At 35.0% G+C, this 17,955-nt stretch overlaps 1 protein-coding gene across 4 annotated transcripts in view; it reads left to right on the top strand.

Moving 5' to 3' along the window:
- The window catches only part of EPS15L1 (epidermal growth factor receptor pathway substrate 15 like 1), a 78,571-nt gene extending 64,243 nt beyond the window's left edge, over positions 1–14,328 (top strand). For all 4 annotated transcript variants that reach the window (XM_034755089.1, XM_034755088.1, XM_034755091.1 and 1 more), the window contains 2 exons: positions 4,728–4,933; positions 11,244–14,328. In XM_034755089.1, the coding sequence (XP_034610980.1) occupies positions 4,728–4,933; positions 11,244–11,390 (353 nt within the window). In that variant the 3' untranslated portion in view covers positions 11,391–14,328. The remainder of the gene's footprint in view (positions 1–4,727; positions 4,934–11,243) is intronic.
- Positions 14,329–17,955: the final 3,627 nt, after the last annotated feature.

Here is a 17,955-nt window from a genome sequence, read left to right as displayed (position 1 = left end):
GTTTGTTCTGTTAATTTTATTGGGAATTTGGGGGGAGAGGGGGGTTTGTCTGTTTGTATTAGTATAAAAATTTGCACCATGCTTCTCGTACCAGCCTGGGTTCTTGTAATTGCACACGTGTAAGGCCAAAGACATACTGTGCACCCCGTGTGTTCATTTACTTAAGTACCTAGTGCAACTGTCTATAAATCAATACAGAATTTAGCACATGCTGCATTACAAAGGGAAGCATTTGAGTGCCAATGATAAGATTATTAATTGGAGAGCAGTGGTAAGAAGGAAACGAGTACATTGAAAGACCTAATTCAATAAAGCAAACATTTGCCAGCTTTCAGAACCAGAGCATATTTGCCAGGTGGAGGGCCTTCACAAGAAGAGCCTTCTTTGGAGAACATCGATCACCTGTAAGTGGTCACTGGGATTGATTTATCCAAGGCGAGCACTGCCTATAAAGGGTGTTGCAGGATAGAAGCAGGCCTTTTCCATCTTTGCCATGTGTTGCTTCAAAATAAATTACCAAATTAAAACTGCCTTGAGATCAGTTTGTTTAATACAAAAACTGAAGAAAACAGCATACATAAAGTGAAATTGAAGACTTCTGAGTTAACAGTAACTCCATAGTATTCATAGTGACACTTCCTTTTGTAGCAGATTCATTCTTTTGTGATCTGAGCTAAATATGAAGCACAAGAAACCCCAATGCTCTTCACATGTGCTCTGAAACCACCATGGGGCTTCATGCAAAACATTAAAGCAGACAGTTTAGAAACAACAGTTTTAGTGAGCAAATAAGTTGCAAGACCTGGGACCACAATTCCAGTTATTGATTCCAAACAGTGACTTCAGCAACAGAAAATCTAACAGCTAAGAAAAGACTACTTAAAATGGAGCAAGCTCCCTCTTTACAAATCTGCCCAGTGAGGTTTGGTATTAGAAGCTATAGGATCAAATTCTCCTCTCATGTGTATCCTTGCAGCCCTCTGACTTAAATGGAAATGCACAAGTGCAACTGAGGATAATTTGGCTGATGGTATCCAGTATTTGGGGTTAGAGAGCAAACTAAAACCAACACTTTTAAGGGGACTTGTTCAAGGACAGCCTGAATCTCAAAAACCTAAATATTCCAATTTTGTTTGTAGCCAAAACTAATTCTTTTAAAAAATAAAATTGTGTTTGCATGTTAGATCCTCTTGTCTGTAGAGCCTGGACTGTTGAACTCAACAAATGACAATTTTTGTCTCGTAACAGTAATATTCCAAATGCAGAGTTCTGTATTTTTTAATGAATAGACTTGCATGGGTGTATGTGAGAGAGAGATCTCCCATCAGATGTGGCCAAGAGTGGGATGTGTTATGAATATAATGAGGTGGGGGTTAGGGGATTGCAAAGACAATCTGAAACTGGCAAAGGTCATGAAAGAAGGTCCATATTAGAAGTAAGGAAAGCAAATACTGCTGTTAATTCTTGTATATTTTGTGTAATTTCCCTACCTTGATGACAATCTGCTGATTCGATCAGCCTTGTTTTTAAAAATATATTGGCTGACCAGTATATCCAACATGAGGCTGAAACCTGAAGTTGACATTTATAAACAGCATCCAGTATCTGTTGTATTAACTAGAAGTGCAACATAGGGAATATAAAGAACTTGCCATGAGCACTCTTCCTCAAGGTCCAACTGGATGAGCAGAATCAGAGGAGGAACCTAGCAAAATTGCAAACAAATCCATTTTTTTCTGCCATACCTTGGCACTTATAAAGAATTGAAGGGCAGGAGATCCATGTTCTTTTTCAGCCTCAGTCTGGACTCTCTGAACAGTGATTGTACCCAGGTTTTTTAAGTGCAGATGATGAGCTTCTTTGACCGCCACTAAGTATTAGATATCACTTGTCAGTACAGGGATTTTGATTGTCTCAAAATGCCTAAAACAGCAATATCTTTCTATACCTTTATAAACAATTTCAGAATATTTAGGAGTCGTCAATAAGTATTTTTGTCAAGATGCTAATTTTTCCACCCTATTTACTAGGAAATGCAGATGCAAAAGATTAATAAAATTTCAATGGGCTATGAATTACTGGAACTAGTTTCTAATGCTATAACTTTCTGAAATTCAAATGGCATACCAAAAGAGTTCTCTTTATGTAGAATCATTGTAAAATGGTACTGTTGCTGTAGCAACTCTGTAGTTAAGGGTATAAAACCTATTCCATCCTAACCTATGTTTTTTAGCATCTTATAAATTCCCTTTTGGATCAGATTTCTCATACTTATTCTAATACTAATTTGTTTGGAAAGTTTCAAGGAACCAGTATATGTCTAGGGTCCGGGAGGGATGTTTTTTGCAACCTCTGCTGTTGCATGGAGGTTGCATAAAAGTGTTGTAATCCTCTTTTTTGTTGCCTTCACATAACTAAAAAAACCTCACTTTTAAAAAGTTTGAACTTATTGTACAGCTAATGAGGGCAAGTGACTGTGACATGTTAGAAAATATTTGATTTTGATATAAGTAAACATTGGAATGTGTTAATTTTAAAGCTTTGACAATCTATTTTTACATTTTTTTACATAGTCAACAGTAAAAAGAAAATAAGATTAATCTGAACCATACAATACAGTACTATATTGTTGTGGAATTACATTTTTTCGCTGAGACAGCCTCTGTTGTTATCTGAATTAATTTTCTCCAAATGTTGTGTGCACTGAATAATAGTCATCAGCACCTCCTACTGAGTCACTGTCCATTCTGAGAGGGCATAAGACTCTCTCTCAGCCTCACCTACGTATCATAAAGCATGTTTTTATATCCTCTAAAATACTTGGAGCTTGAACTCAATTCTTATTTTTATATAAGGGTGTCCTGGAGTGAACGTATTACAGAACTCATATTAAGTTACAATTCAAAGGACTGGATGATTCCAAACAAATGATTTTAATAGTCAAAATAGACCTTATCTTGTGGGCCTGGTTACTACTTTGAATGGGCAAACCATCTGAGAATACCAGGTATTCTAGTCTCCTTAATCTTTCTTAGCAGTAGCTGATAGTAAATGTCTCTGTTCCCATCAGATTTCATAAACTAAGGAAAATTTGATCTATGTGGTACTTGGATAAAAGAGCTTTAAGAAAATAAAGAAGGTCTGGAATTCATAGTTTTATATGCACCAAGGGCATTAAAAAAGGGCTATACAAACACTTGGGGCTTGTCTACACTGCCCTGCAGTTCCGACTAAAGTGCTGCACCGTGTGGATGCTGTGGATGTGAACTAAAAGGTTCCTAGTTCATATTAATATAGTCCTCTAATGTAAACTCTGCATTAAACCCCTATGTGGACGCTCTCATTCATGTTAAATTCACACCTTTCGTTCATTCAGATTAACTTCAGAGTGTAGGCAAGCCCTAAGTATCCATGTGGACTCTCCTACCATGCACTAAAAGGTCCATCCTGGACTACTCCAAGAATTAATGCGCGCTTTTTTCTTGTGTAGACAAGAACATAATCTACTCCTGTTTCAAAGCAAGGTAGATCAGAGCGCACAGAAACTGTGAACTTTTAGTGCACAGCAGCAGATTCCACATGAATACAGTGCACATCAGGCTAGTGTTGGGTATATTTACACCCCAGCTTGCTGTGAACTAAGTTTTGTATTGATGAGCCCTAATTTGTACTGTTTTTTATCATTTGGAATCTCTTCCTGGAGTTCTCTTTACATTTCTCCATGCACTTTGTAATTGATTTGACTTTTATACCAAGGAGTGTCAAGTCAGATATTGTTTTCTAGGGGAGCTGAGTTAAGGTTTATTTGTACATCTGTGAGGAGTGATAGCTTAGGAGCCCATGTGAGTTTTTATTTTTATCTGGTTTATTATTTAGCTCAGGAAATTGCCCTTGCAAAAATGTTAATGCATATTTAATATCAAGGATAGAATATGGAACCTTTATCCAGGCTTGACAGCACTTACACAAGTAATCCCATTTACTTCATTAAAGTCAATGACAATGCTTATAAAAATAAGTGCTTAACAAGGGAAAGGGTTACACAGTCAAACACAGTTAAACAATTCTTTGTTTCCTCACCAACTTATTTTCCTCATTGTGCATATACTGTACACTGCAAATGTGGATGGATGAACCAGTTCTGGAAAAGAAAAAGAAAAAAAAATTATATATACAGATAATAGTAATTGTTTATGAAAATCTGATTGTTTAACATAGTTGTTCAGTGTTTGGAAATGTAAAGCATTAAAGGCCAGATTTTTAAAGTTGTTAGGCATTAGGTCCCTAAATACCTTTAAAATCTGGCCCTAAGTACTCATTCTTATTTAACGAAAGACCCAAAATCAAACTAAAATGTCTCTACCTTTAATCAAGCGAAGTTAAGTACAAGTCATAATTGACAAATATTTGTGATCAAATGCCTTTATATATTGGTCTTCTATCTTTTTACATTTTGTCAATAGTATTTTCATAAATCTAGATTAATTTATTGCCAGTGTTTATAAATAACATTTATGAAAATCTATGAAGAGAGAAACAACTGTTGAGACCTTTTGCAGGGATAATGGGTGCTGTGATATCAGGTTAAATTTTAGATTATTCCAAGAAGAAAGGATGATATTACAGTAAAAGTGCATGAAGGACAATCTCCTACTTAGGGATTTGCATTTTCCATGGTAGGTAACCTCTCTTTTTCTCCTTGTTTTTTCTTCTCCTGAACTTTCCAGGTAAAAGTACTCCTGTAAACCAGCTCGGGTCTGCAGATTTTACCAAGCCCCATGATCCATTCCAGCCATTTGGGGCTGAAAGCAGTGACCCGTTTCAAACTAAAAAGGGGTTTGGGGACCCGTTTAGTGGAAAAGATCCATTTGCTCCCTCCTCTTCAAGTAAAACTTCTAAAGACTCTTCCTTGGGGTTTGCAGACTTCAGCTCTGTAAGTTAATTCATTGTCTCTGAGCAAACCACTTTCTGCTCTGCTTGCCGCAAACTCTTAGTTTTTTTGTTTTAATTGCAAACCTACTGTCCACTGGCTTCTGTCTTAATACCTTCATGCTGTCCCCATTGTAGTTCTGTATTAATATTTCTGTATAAAAAGGCATTTTCTCTCAATAATAAAGGAGTTTTGAGTTTGATATTCAATTTTAAAAGGGTTTGTTTTCTTTTAAATTATTTTAGTACAGTGTGCCTTTACTCTCAAGATATTTGTAGCAGAATCTGTGTACTGTTTTTGTTGCATGGAGGCTGTTTTGTAATTGATTTTTGGAAGCCAGGATGTAAAAATTCCTCAGAAATAATTAGCAACAGAGGGTCCTGTGGCACCTTTAAGACTAACAGAAGTATTGGGAGCATAAGCTTTCGTGGGTAAGAACCTCACTTCTTCAGATGCAAGTAATGGAAATCTCCAGAGGCAGGTATAAATCAGTATGGAGATAACGAGGTTAGTTCAGAAATAATTGTTGAAAGACATTTATATAGCAGTTTCACCATATCCTGAAAAGTAAATCCTTAAAACAAAGGGTTCCATATAGTATTTGTAACTGTTTGTGAAAAAGTTCTGACAATCCTGTCACAATGTTTTCTCTATATGCACTGGAATATGAATCATAAAGAGACATATACGAGAGAGAGAGAGAGTGAAAATTATTAGTTGTTGAATTTTGTTTCAATTACTGATTATGTATTTCATGATAAATGCAAAGTAATGCACATTAGAAAGCATAATCCCAACAATACATATAAAATGATGGGGTCTAAATTAGCTGTTACCGCTCAAGAAGGAGATCTTGGAGTCGTGGATAGTTCTCTGAAAACATCCACTCAGTGTGCAGCGGCAATCAAAAAAGCAAACAGAATGCTGGGAATAATTAAGAAAGGGATAGATAATAGGACAGAAAATATGTTGCTTCTATATAAATCCATGGTACGCCTACATCTCAAATACTATGTGCAGATGTGTTTGCCCCATCTCAAAAAAGGTGTATTGGAATTGGAAAAGGTTCAGAAAAAGGCAACAAAAATTATTAGGGCTATGGAACGGCTTCCGTATGAGGAGAGATTAATAAGACTTTTCAGCTTGAAAAAGAGACAGCTAAGGGGAGATATGATTGAGGTCTATAAAATCATGACTAGTGTAGAGAAAGTAGATAAGGAAGTGTTGTTTACTACTTCTCATAACACAAGAACTAGGGGTCAACAAATGAAATTAATAGGCAGCAGGTTTAAAACAAATAAAAGGAAGTATTTCTTCACACAGCGCTCAGTCAACCTGTGAAACTCCTTGCCAGAGGATGTTGTGAAGGCCAAGACCATAACAGAGTTAAAAAAAGAACTAGATAAATTCATGGAGGATAGGTCTATCAATGGCTATTAGCCAGGATGGGCAGGAATGGTGTCCCTAGCCTCTGTTTGCCAGAAACTGGGAATGAGTGACGGGGGATGGATCACTTGATGATTACCTGTTCTGTTCATTCCCTCTGGGGCAGCTGGTGCTGGCCACTGTCGGAAGACAGGATACTGGGCTAGATGGATGTTTGGTTTGACCAAGTAGGGCCATTCTTATGTATAGAAGCCCTTGTTAGAGAAAGCAAACGAAGGTCTGTTTTGTAGAACCAGTATATTAACATCCATATTGCACCCCATTAGAAAAGATCAGAAGGTCTTACAGCAAAGCCAAGTGCCTTTCCAGGAGTAAGTACCAGGTTTTCAAAAAGCCTGGCTTTGTTTCTAGTGTTGGCAGATACATTTACAATGATTTCAAATGTAGTATTAGAATGGCTGTTCTAAATGCTACCGGTGGTGAATAGAAAATATGTTCCACACAAAGCCTCCAGCTTCTTTTTTCTTTCATGTGTTTAAGTTTTTTGTTCTGGGTTGCATTGCCACACAATAAAATTACCAACTCAATCTATTCTTTTAAATCTGGTGGGCGTATTTCACTGTTAAGTAGGTGTTTGGTTTTTATTTAAAAAGTTTTATCTCAAGTGGTATTAATTTTAAATAGTTTTCCCCAGTATTTCAATTCACAGTAAAATGCATATCATTCTCCTACCTGATATATGTTTAGCTGAGGTCCTCTGTGCATATTTTTTTAGTTGCCCTCAATTCTTTAGTTATTTGAAAATATCAAAGCTCAAAATATTATTAAACTTTACTATAATTAGCAAAAATCTGTTGAAAGTTGGTACACAGTTAAATTCTGTGACAGTATACAAAATGGTGCCATAATAAAAGTCAGACACAGAGCTTGCATTATCTGCAGTTTTTTTTTTAATGGTTCTTAGTTTCTGTTTTTGGGAACAAGGATGTAATGTCTAAGCATAAAAATGGAATGACTGTTACCCAACAGTGATTATTGTATTGACAGAGTACAAATATTTCTTAGTTGGCAGGCTTGAGTAAGTCATCAGTGATTTATACCAAATGATTAACCAGTGTCATTTGTTCCATTTAAGTTTGTGTTTATGCCCCTGTGCCATCAGGGTTGTAAGAGATAGGATCAAGTTTGGAAAGTAGAAAAAATAAGATCTGAAAAACCATTTATCATTTAGCTGGTCATAGCTTAGGTTAACTCTTGTAGCTGGACAGAATTTAGTCTGATGAAACAAATTTAAGCTTGCATTTATAAATGCTCTCTATTGCCCTGAGAAATCTCTTCACTAAGTGCTCCTTTAAAAAGAGAGAGGTTTATTTGTTTCCCTGTTCTATTCAACATTATTTTCTTTCTGGTTGTGTACAACACAAGATCACGTTGACACACTTAGTAATGCTTCATCTCTTGCTTTGTGAAGTCATAAGTAACCCAGATATCTCATAAACCAGGGAAAGGATTGTGCTTATCTGTTGGTCGGAGGATCCTCTTCTCAATTATGAAAATTCCAAACAATTCCATTTACAGTATGTTTTCTGACATGAAGTGTGGAGCTATAGGATCTGCAATTGCCATGTTGATTAGCTGGAATTCTTCATGATTACAAGCAAAGAGAAGCTGAGGATTTCCTTTAGTTTTTTAATTGTTATTCTAGTGTTGTTGTTTGAATTACTGAGTTGTTCTTATCCATTGGATTTAATAAGTGTGATTCCATTGCATTCTTGACTTTTGGATTGTCATAAAACGTGAGTCTTGGGAGCTGACAAAACATTTTGTTCGTTTTTCAGATATTTTGCAAAATTCCAATCATCTTACAATCAACAGAAAAAGACAAGCCAGGTGAGGCTTCTTTTGGTGGAAGGGAAAACTTGTCCCTTCCACCAACAGAAGCTGGTCAAAGGGACAATCTTTCCCTGTCACCAAAAGAAGTTTGTCCGATAAAAGATATTCCCTCACTTACTTTATGTGTGTCATATCTTGGAACCAACATGGCTACAACACCACTGCAAACAATTGATAGAAAGCCTGTTTTCATTTTCAAGGAACAGAGCATTCAGAACTAAGCTCAAAGATTGCTCTTTATTCAATGCATATGGAGTTTTGTCACATATTAGACATATTTTTCCTGCAGATGATTTGTCTTCCCTCTACTTATACTAGGCCATTAATGTACTTGTTCTAATATTTTGAAAAATATATCAATACTTTATTATTTGAATGGTGTTTTCAGATACCTTGTGATAATGCATATTAAATCTTCATGTGAGAACTTTCTTTCAACATTAGCTTTTGTTGAGAACTGGACAGCAATAATAATGTTATACTGATTTATTTTTAGCTCAGTAAAATGGATTTTTATGGGCAATCTGCACATAAAACAGTGATGATATTGAATTGTTAGGTTATACGTTCCACCACTGAACATTTAAGGTTCATTTAGACAGACTTGAACTTTCAGAACCCATGTGACTTGAGTATTTAAGAAGTACAATCAAAATTTGAGTGAGCGACAGGGAATGGATCACTTGATGATTACCTGTTCTGTTCATTCTCCCTGGGGCACCTGGCATTGGCCACTGTCAGAAGACAGGATACTGGGCTAGATGGACCTTTGGTCTGACCCAGTATGGCTGTTCTTATGTTGTTTAAATTCTAAAAACAATAACTTCTTTTAATCTGGTGGTGATTATAAATTATACTTACATAATAAATAGGGATCTTTATGTAGATACAAAAGTATGCTTTTGAAATGATATGTTTGATCATGCTAGCACTTTGATAAGGTAAAAATGTCAATCAAGCATCAAGAGTTCCACACTTGTCAGAAATCCAGATTTGCTTTGTCTTGAATCCACTTCACTCTTTTAGTAAGCTTTTCTAACCACACACCATGATTTCAGATATGTATGAAATAAACATGTTTGTTTTTAGAAAAGTCTTTAGAAATATGCATCTTATCCTAAGGAATGAACACCACTGGTAAACTTATTTTTTCAACATTTTGAAAAAGTATCTGAGACCAAAAGTGATTAGCTGAAGTTCATTATATCTTTAAAACTTTTATAGTAACAATAATTTCACCCTAACTCCAATCCCTAGGATTTTCTTTTGAATGTTAGGAAACTTTGGTGAAATTCTGGCCCCACGTAGTTTGACTTCATTGTGGCCAGGGTTTCACTCATTGTCTTGAAAATCATATATTTACAATTTAGTGAGCTTTTAAGCCTTACTTATCAACTCTTCAGTGAAATAAATTATAGTAGGAATGGATTGAGTTTCTTGGTTTCAAAAGTCAAGTTTCTAAGATGCAATGCGCTTGTATTACTAGCTTTGGTTTCATGACATTAGTTTTTTAGCAGTAATAGCAGGAAGAACTGCCAAGAGCCAGGATAACATAAAGATAAAATACAGTGTAACTAAAAAGATCAGAGAATTGAACATAGATTACATTTCTTGCAGGTCCAAATTAATAATGTGAATCTTATATGTTTGTTTAAAAATAATATGAAGCATGGATATAGTGTGTAATGGACAGGTAGATTCTTGGGAAAATGTACACGAGACATATAATAAACTAGATAAGTGCATATTTATTATTTAACGTTAAGCATATGCTTTCCTGAATTGAGGCCTATATGGATAAGACAAAGTTTGTAATGGATGCTGTAGCAAAATAAGCCAGTGCAACTATGTATTGTGCTGCATTCAAAGATATGTCTTGTCTTATGGACCAGGGAGGTGCTATTCACAGTTTATACAGATATGATTCAACCAAAGGTGAAATTTAGAATTCTATGCACTGCTTTTCCCTTCTAACAAATCAAAATATTAAATTTTTCTGAACATTCAAATAAGTATCAGAGCAATTTTTTAAACAGTGGAAATAATACAAAACTAAGGACTAGTTTTGCAAATACTTACAATGCGGCAAACACTTGTGTGCGTGTTTGCTGGACAGTGCGCCTTTAAAGAATAAACAGTAAAAACTAATCACTGATTTTATTTAAAAGTAAAATAAAATGTTATTTTGATAAGAAAATAATATTTCTCACATTTTATACAAAATCCAATGCAATCAGTTTTTAATGTCCACTTCTTTAATATGTGAAACTCTGTGTAATATTAGGGATGATTATTATTGGAATAATTTTGCACATTGCTTCCATGTACTGAAATTATTTGATAATATTAAAAAAAGATATAAGATGAATATTAAAATGTATTTTATTTCTTTAGTGTTTGTTGCAAAATTCATTTGGATTCTGTTATATTGTTTGCTACTGTACTGCCTGAAAAACTCTGCATTTATTTTATAGACAATTGCAAAAGCAGAATTTTACTTTTGATCGGATGGTGAAACTTCCCACAAATCTGCAGTCTCCAGGTTCATTATTAACATGTATCACCATTTACAGAAAACACTTCACAGTGTAGTGGCATATCAGTAAATAGCTTCCAATTTTTGTGAGCTTGAGGCTAACATCATTCTGCATCTTTAGTATGGATGTAGGCTGCTACACCCTCAAACTCTTCCAAGTAATTTTGCCCATTGATGTGGAGTTCCTCTCTATCCCCAGATCTTCTGGTCATTTTCTTGTATGCATTTGGGACCTGGATTCAGGCAGGATAACATCCACATGAAAAGTTTATGCCTTGGGTGGGAGGAGGAAGGTATTAAGTAAAAAGATCAGTGAATGGAGTGGGGAAACCAATGAGTTTATTTCTGGTTTCAACCTAAAAGTGATAGCCTTATACGTCTTGTTACTTGATGCACATTTCTTAATGATTTAGATCTACTGCATGTTGCATACTTATTCTGCTGTCTTATTGTATATTTCTTTTGTTTATTAACCAAGTTTCCATTTTTATTTTTTAGTTTGGAAATGAGGAGCAGCAGCTGGCCTGGGCAAAGCGAGAGAGTGAGAAAGCAGAGCAGGAGAGGCTGGCTCGATTGCGAAGACAAGAACAGGAAGACCTTGAATTGGCTATTGCACTTAGTAAGGCTGATATGCCAGACTCTTAAATACAGTCTTTGGGCTCCATCCAATCCAAGTCAAACCCTTTAAAAAAAGGTTTTGTAAAATTCTTGGTTTATGTTGTGAAGTAATTGTAGTCACCTTTAAGTCAAAGCATAACAAGATTGGCTGGTTATATCAAACTGGGCTTTCCATGGCTTTTCAAGTACATAATGCACAGGAAACACACTGTAAAAATTGTATTATACTTCCTAGATAAAAGTTACTGCTTGTAAGAAATTTAATGTATGACCCTAAGGTACTGAAAGCAAAGTTTCTTTATAATGCAGACAGTGATTGCATACAATAAGCTGCAATTGTGAATCTGGCTTTTATTACCTGAATTCCATTGTCATTGTTTTGAGGCTGCAGTATGAATAATAAAATTATAGAAAATGACACTTGTAAAAAAAAAAAAAAAAAAAAAAAAAGTTATGTTTATAAAATTATCACTTAGCTTTCAGTTCTTTTTGTTACATTTATTTAATTTCTCATAGTAGGCCAATGACCACCTAGCTCAAAGACTTGAGGGCAAATTCTTTCCTAGATGTTCCCCTTTCATCAGTGAGATACGGCTTATCTTATGAAAGAAACTCTGATTATTTATATATTAGATGCATAGTGACACAACTCATGTAGAGTCAATCATATTTTGAATTCAAAGCCTATGAGAATTAATAGCTTTTTATTATTTAAACATGATTATTTGCATAAGAGTTTTTTAGTATTTGTACATGGTGGTATTAAAAGGAGTGATCCTGATATAGTAAATTAGACAAATTATAGTAAATTAGACAAATGATGACTCAGTTCTAAATCATGGGATAAAATACAAATTAATTCCATGAATGAGCATTAAGACAGGAATTATCGCGTTTGAGGCTTTTTCTACATAATGTTGAATAATTTCATACTTTTTAAATTTTAATTTTGAACTGTAATCTTCCCTGCAACCGTATTTTCCCTTCATTTGCTCTAACAGGCAGAATATAGGGCTGCTATTTGTATTATCCAATTGACTATGTTACAATCTCTACCTCGGAAGTGATTAAGTGTGTGGTCTTATTTTTAAATATTCTGGTTGATGATTAATCTCACTGCCCTTCATTTAAAGTTATACAATAGTTGTATAGACTAGAAAGTTTTTTATTTTAAACTAGCCGAAGTTCACACAGATTTCATTTGCCAGATAGATAGAATAAATGGATATTCATGCAAAAGTTACAGCAATATTTGTAGAACAGAGAGGCTGTTTTTTTAAGCCTATCTACTGATAGCACTAATTAGGCCAGTATGTCTAGCTTTTTTATAGACTTCCAGAATTCAGGGGGGATGTTACATGTATTTTATAGAGGTAATGCAATATGTATTTTATTTGTCACGGATATAAAATGAGTACTTATGGTATTTTTTTGCTGTGAATTATTCATTTATAGAAACTGCCTTTTCTGGTAATATACAGGAATTCAGTACTTCATTTGTCCTTGCCTTGTGCTCTGGTTTTGTTTGTAAATGGAATGGGCATTTAGGGCCAAATTTTCAAAATGTTCTTTGTGATACCTGTATTTGCATCCCCAATTCTGTACATGTGCATATTGGCTAGTTAACATTCTGAATGTCCAAAATGTAGCCCTCAGCTTGTAAAACATTCTCTGTTGGATAGCATTGTATTTCTTCATCTTCTGCAATGTATTTACATTTTTGTGTGTCCCTGTTTTGTTTTTATTTTTCCTTTTACAATGATGTTAGTGCCTGTTTTTCCAGTCAAACAATCCCTACATTCTAATTGCCTCATTCTGGATACTTTCCTTACACAGAGATAAGAATCCCAGTAGGGATTATTTTTTCTGATGACTAGTTTTCAGACCTAGAAATCTAATTAAACATTGGTTGTCTTAGGACAATGCTGCATTCGCATTGAAAATCGACTCTAAATTGAGAACATCCATTTTAAGGTCTTCAGACAGAATATATTTGACAAAACTGAAGCCCATCATCTCAGAAGACATTCTACAGAGTTGCTGATCCCTGTGTGTATAACTCCTGTTTAATGTTATTACAAATGCTATGGGCTTTTAAATTTGTATCAGGAGGGGAGAAGAGACCCCTAAATATTAACAAAACATATATGTTTCTGTGTTGTCCTTTATTGAAGTAACAAACTGCCATGAATACTGTAGGAAATAATCCTGCCATACTTACAGTACTTGATGACCTATGTGGTCCCTTCCAACCATAACTGTTTTTCTGCAAAGTATATTATGGAGAATTTATGGGCTTGTCTACATGGTAGTATAATGCACTCTAGGTGGGTGTGATTTCTAAATCACACTAATGTGTTATGCATTAGTTGGTCCACTTTGACCCCTAGTGTGAATTAACACAGTACTGGGTCAAAAAGCACTATGTTAATGAACATTCACATAGTGCTATTTGAACCAGTGCTGCACTAGCCAGATCTACATGGACCAATTAGTGTGCAACATATTACGGACGTGTGATTTCTAAAGCACATTAGAGAGCATTACCTCTTTGGTCCACGACACTGAGCTCATGAAAGCAAATTAGGTCTACTTGTAGCTAACATCAATACAAAGTTTTTACCATTAAATGGGGGTGAATGTAGCATATATTTACATGGCAGGGCTATAGATGTCATCCTAACTATGTAGACAGATCAAATCAGAAACAGCTGTATGAGACAGTATGTGCCTTTTCTCAATCCACCTTGTACTACAGTCACATTGCTTCAGAGAGATAGTTGCCCTTTGTTCTTTGAGCTGTTGTTGCAGTTTTGTTATTTTATTTAGTCTTCTCTTGTATTTTTTCTGTCTTGTGTACATATATATTTTGCATTTGTCTTGGTATCTCTTACACATCTAGCTCTTCGTTGAAAAAATAGGCTATTAGGATGCATGATGAAATTAAAAAAACTGTATCTATGCATATAAAGCTTTTAGATTTTTTTTTTCTTTTCATTTTCAGTAACTGTTCCTACTTTGTAGGATATTTCATTCCTCATGCAGCTGAAAAATCTCGTGCTGTTTCAAAGCAACTGCAATATACGAGTCCCCTTCCGAAATGTAGTGTGAACACAGGGGTCATTCCTTTGATTTTTACAGCCACATTAGGACACCGCTCTTCTCCCTTTACAGCTAATAGATTTGATTTTTATTGTGAATGCTGCTTTTATAGTAATTTCCTCTTTCATCTCTCCCCCAATGTATTGTGTCAATTGCACTCACCTCTGACTGCAGGGTCAAGCCACCTTCTCCAAGTTGGCAGTGCCATTCCATAACCTATCCTTAGGAGGTGCACTTTCCTCCCCCGCAGCCCAGGGAGTAAAAGCATTACTTCTGGAATACACCAGGCCTGAGGTGTGAAAGTTACAAGATTGCATTCAAGCTTGAGTTTCTGTGTGGAAAAGTGTGGGGGCCGGGGGAGTAACATAATTTGTTTCTCTTCCGCTCAAATTAAACAGCATCTTTAAACCAATGTATAAAGGAATTCTACTTCTGGATCTCCGCACACAAATGGGGCATGTGGATGAGCTAAAGTGCCTGATTACTCAGAAAATTAATGTGCCATAGAAAGAATTTCAGCCACTTTATCAAATCTCTGAAATCTCTAATATAATTGTGTTACTTCTGTGATATGCAGTTAGAATGATATTACCTCACCCACCTTGTTTCTCTTACTTCTATGATAGTTAATGTTTTTGGGACACAGTATGAGGTCAGAATAGTTAATTTATCTAATATATATATTTAGTATTATATCCAAGTATAAACTTTGATTGTCCCTTCTGGGGTCTAGCCTTGTGTGACCAAATATTGAGAATGAGTCAGTAGCAAAAGGTCAAGCAAATTAACCAATCAGGAATCCAAGAAAATATGTAGTTAATCCATTTACAATTGCAAACATGCAATAACCCTAAACTGTTCTGAGATGGCTTTAATTTGGGAAGAGAACGGATAAATTTTAGAAAGCTGAAGTCTAGGAAACTTCCCTCTGATTTCTTTCTGTAATATCTAAGTTTCTCCTTGTAGAAAGCAGTCGACTTCATTCTTCCCTAACCTTGGAAGCAACATTTTTTTATAGAAATTACTCCACTTTTTATCCTAAAGCAAAAATTTATCTTAACACATTAATCTTTCCTTCTTCCACCAAACATTGAAATCTTAACCACAGATTCACTTCAGTTTGGGCAGATCAGTGCGCGCGCACCCAAAAATAAGGTACATCTGTATGTAAATATACAATAAGTTATATAACAAAGACTGTGTATACGTTCACACAAACTGTATGTAGTATATAATTATATGTGCTCTATAAAGTGCATATGCTGTAAATATATAGTATATTACTATATACTGTAAAAATGTGTATATATGTCTATATGCATTATGTGCATTTTTTGTATAGAAATGGGAAATGAGACTTTTGTGGTTAGAATTTCAAAGTTCTGGCAAAAGAAAAAAACTTCTTCCAAATATTTTGTTCAATAATACTGTTATTGGCACAACTAGCTGTGTGTTTTGCCAGATGTCAGAGACACCTGAAGGATTTGTGTCTCAAAGGTGAGTACAATCTGCCAAAGAAACGTTTGACAATGTGGTTTGGATATTATCACCTTTTGTCCACTTGCACTTGCTGTCCATTTCCGGTCTGCTGGCATGTGTCTGTGTTGGGAGGCATCTCCTTCCCTTCTCTCAGCGTTAGACAAAACTTTGCCTCCTAGTTTATTGTTGAATATTTTATTGTTGAATTAAAGAATCTTTCACATATCTTCATATTTGGATGTTAGGTAGAAATGTGGTAGAAGATGCCGTTTTCCTCAATCTCTTGTCTGTCATTTTGGTTGCACAGTCACTCTTCTCTGGGTTCGAACTGTGTTTTGTTTGTTTCTCAGTTTCTACCTACATTTTTGCCTTAGGAGATGTGACTATGCATTGCATTAATGAAAGAATTAAGATGATTCAGTTTTCTACAGGGAGAAATCATTAGACCACAGAATGTAAAACAATCACAAAGAAGGTGCTAGGTTCTATAGTAGCATGTGTGTATTTAGTATATACATCTGCATTTATGAAGTGCAGTCACTGCTGGGGTGACTCATGGCAACCATTGATTACCCCACAGCAACACTACACTGCATTTCAGACAGAAATGGAAGAAGACTTTTATCCAGTTGAAACTAGGCTTTTACAAAATATTCTTGTAGGGTCTGCCAACCATTCTACCATAGGAACAGATCATATTAAGGGATGTACTGGTACTTCTGTACTTTTGTATGAGACTTCATATGATCAGCATAGTTTTTCTTATGAAACCTCTGGCCTAATTATTTTTAGGTGGGGTAAGTGATCAGTCTGTAATGTATTTTGTTTTATATAGTGTGTTCTTAAATGCAAGGAAATTCCAAGCTTTTTCTGTTAAAGTATGGCACTTTTTTTTCTTTCTGGTCTATGTGAAATCCTATTGGTAGACACCTTGTCATCACTTCAGCTGTGCTAAAAGACATTGTATTTTTCTAGGGTTCTTCTTGTAACCCTTTTGGGGTTTACCATTTTATTTTTGTAATACTTCTCCATATTTGTCCTGAAGATTCAGCACTTACGGAATTTTGGTCTGAGTGTTAGGAATCATCATTTCCGCCATGTATAAGGATCATTCCTATTTTCCATTTGTCTTTATTCCCGACTCTCAGAAAATGCATTTCTATTTAATTCCAATGTTCCAAAATAAGTTCTGTCAAACAGATGTTTTGTTTTGATCTGTGCTAATAGACTGTGTACTTATAAATGCATTGACCTGTCCCAGATGCAATTAAATTACCAAACAGTAATAGTTAAATCTCTATGGTCCAGCATTTACACCTTTTCTGCAGACCCCCCATTCACAATCAAATCCATTTACTTTTTCTTAGTAAGGAAATTTTGTCACAAACTCTGCTTTGAACATGATGGAAACGTTAAGGGTTTTTTAGGATGAACAAGTTAACTTTTAATAATTGTTGACATATGTTTTATCAATTGCTATTTTATGGTTCTTTTTACTTGAAAGATTTATAAATAAAAGGCTGAATTGTTATAAATGCCTCAGTCATTTAAAATAGAATTTTCATTTTTTTCAACTTCTGCTTTTCCCTTTAAAACTAAATAACTTTAAAAGGGAAACATAAATGGTTCCTTCTGCTGTTAGTATAATGACAGTGATATGTTCCTTAATGTCCCTCTTAATATGACTTTGTTTAGTCTGATGGAAGTTACAGGTTAAGAACGTGAAAACATAAAGTGGAAACTGCAGCATTTACCAGAAATTCACTAGTCTATCCAAATATGTACATTACTGTAGTTATATATATCCTTTTAATATCATATAACAAATTGGGAAAAGGTGTTTTAATTTTAACCTATGCCATGTGTTTATTGTTTAATATAAGAAGAGAAATGTTATTGTTTAATATAATAAATGAAAGATTACTTTTTTTTTTTTTTTTGAGTTCTGCGTCCCTGATTTCACAAACTATCTTGGGTCAGACTTGTGAATCTTGTTTAGAATTACATTTTT

The sequence above is a fragment of the Trachemys scripta genome, chromosome 22, assembly GCF_013100865.1.
Source record: "Trachemys scripta elegans isolate TJP31775 chromosome 22, CAS_Tse_1.0, whole genome shotgun sequence".
Taxonomy (NCBI): Eukaryota; Metazoa; Chordata; order Testudines; family Emydidae; genus Trachemys; species Trachemys scripta.
This window is presented reverse-complemented; position numbering and strand designations above follow the sequence as displayed.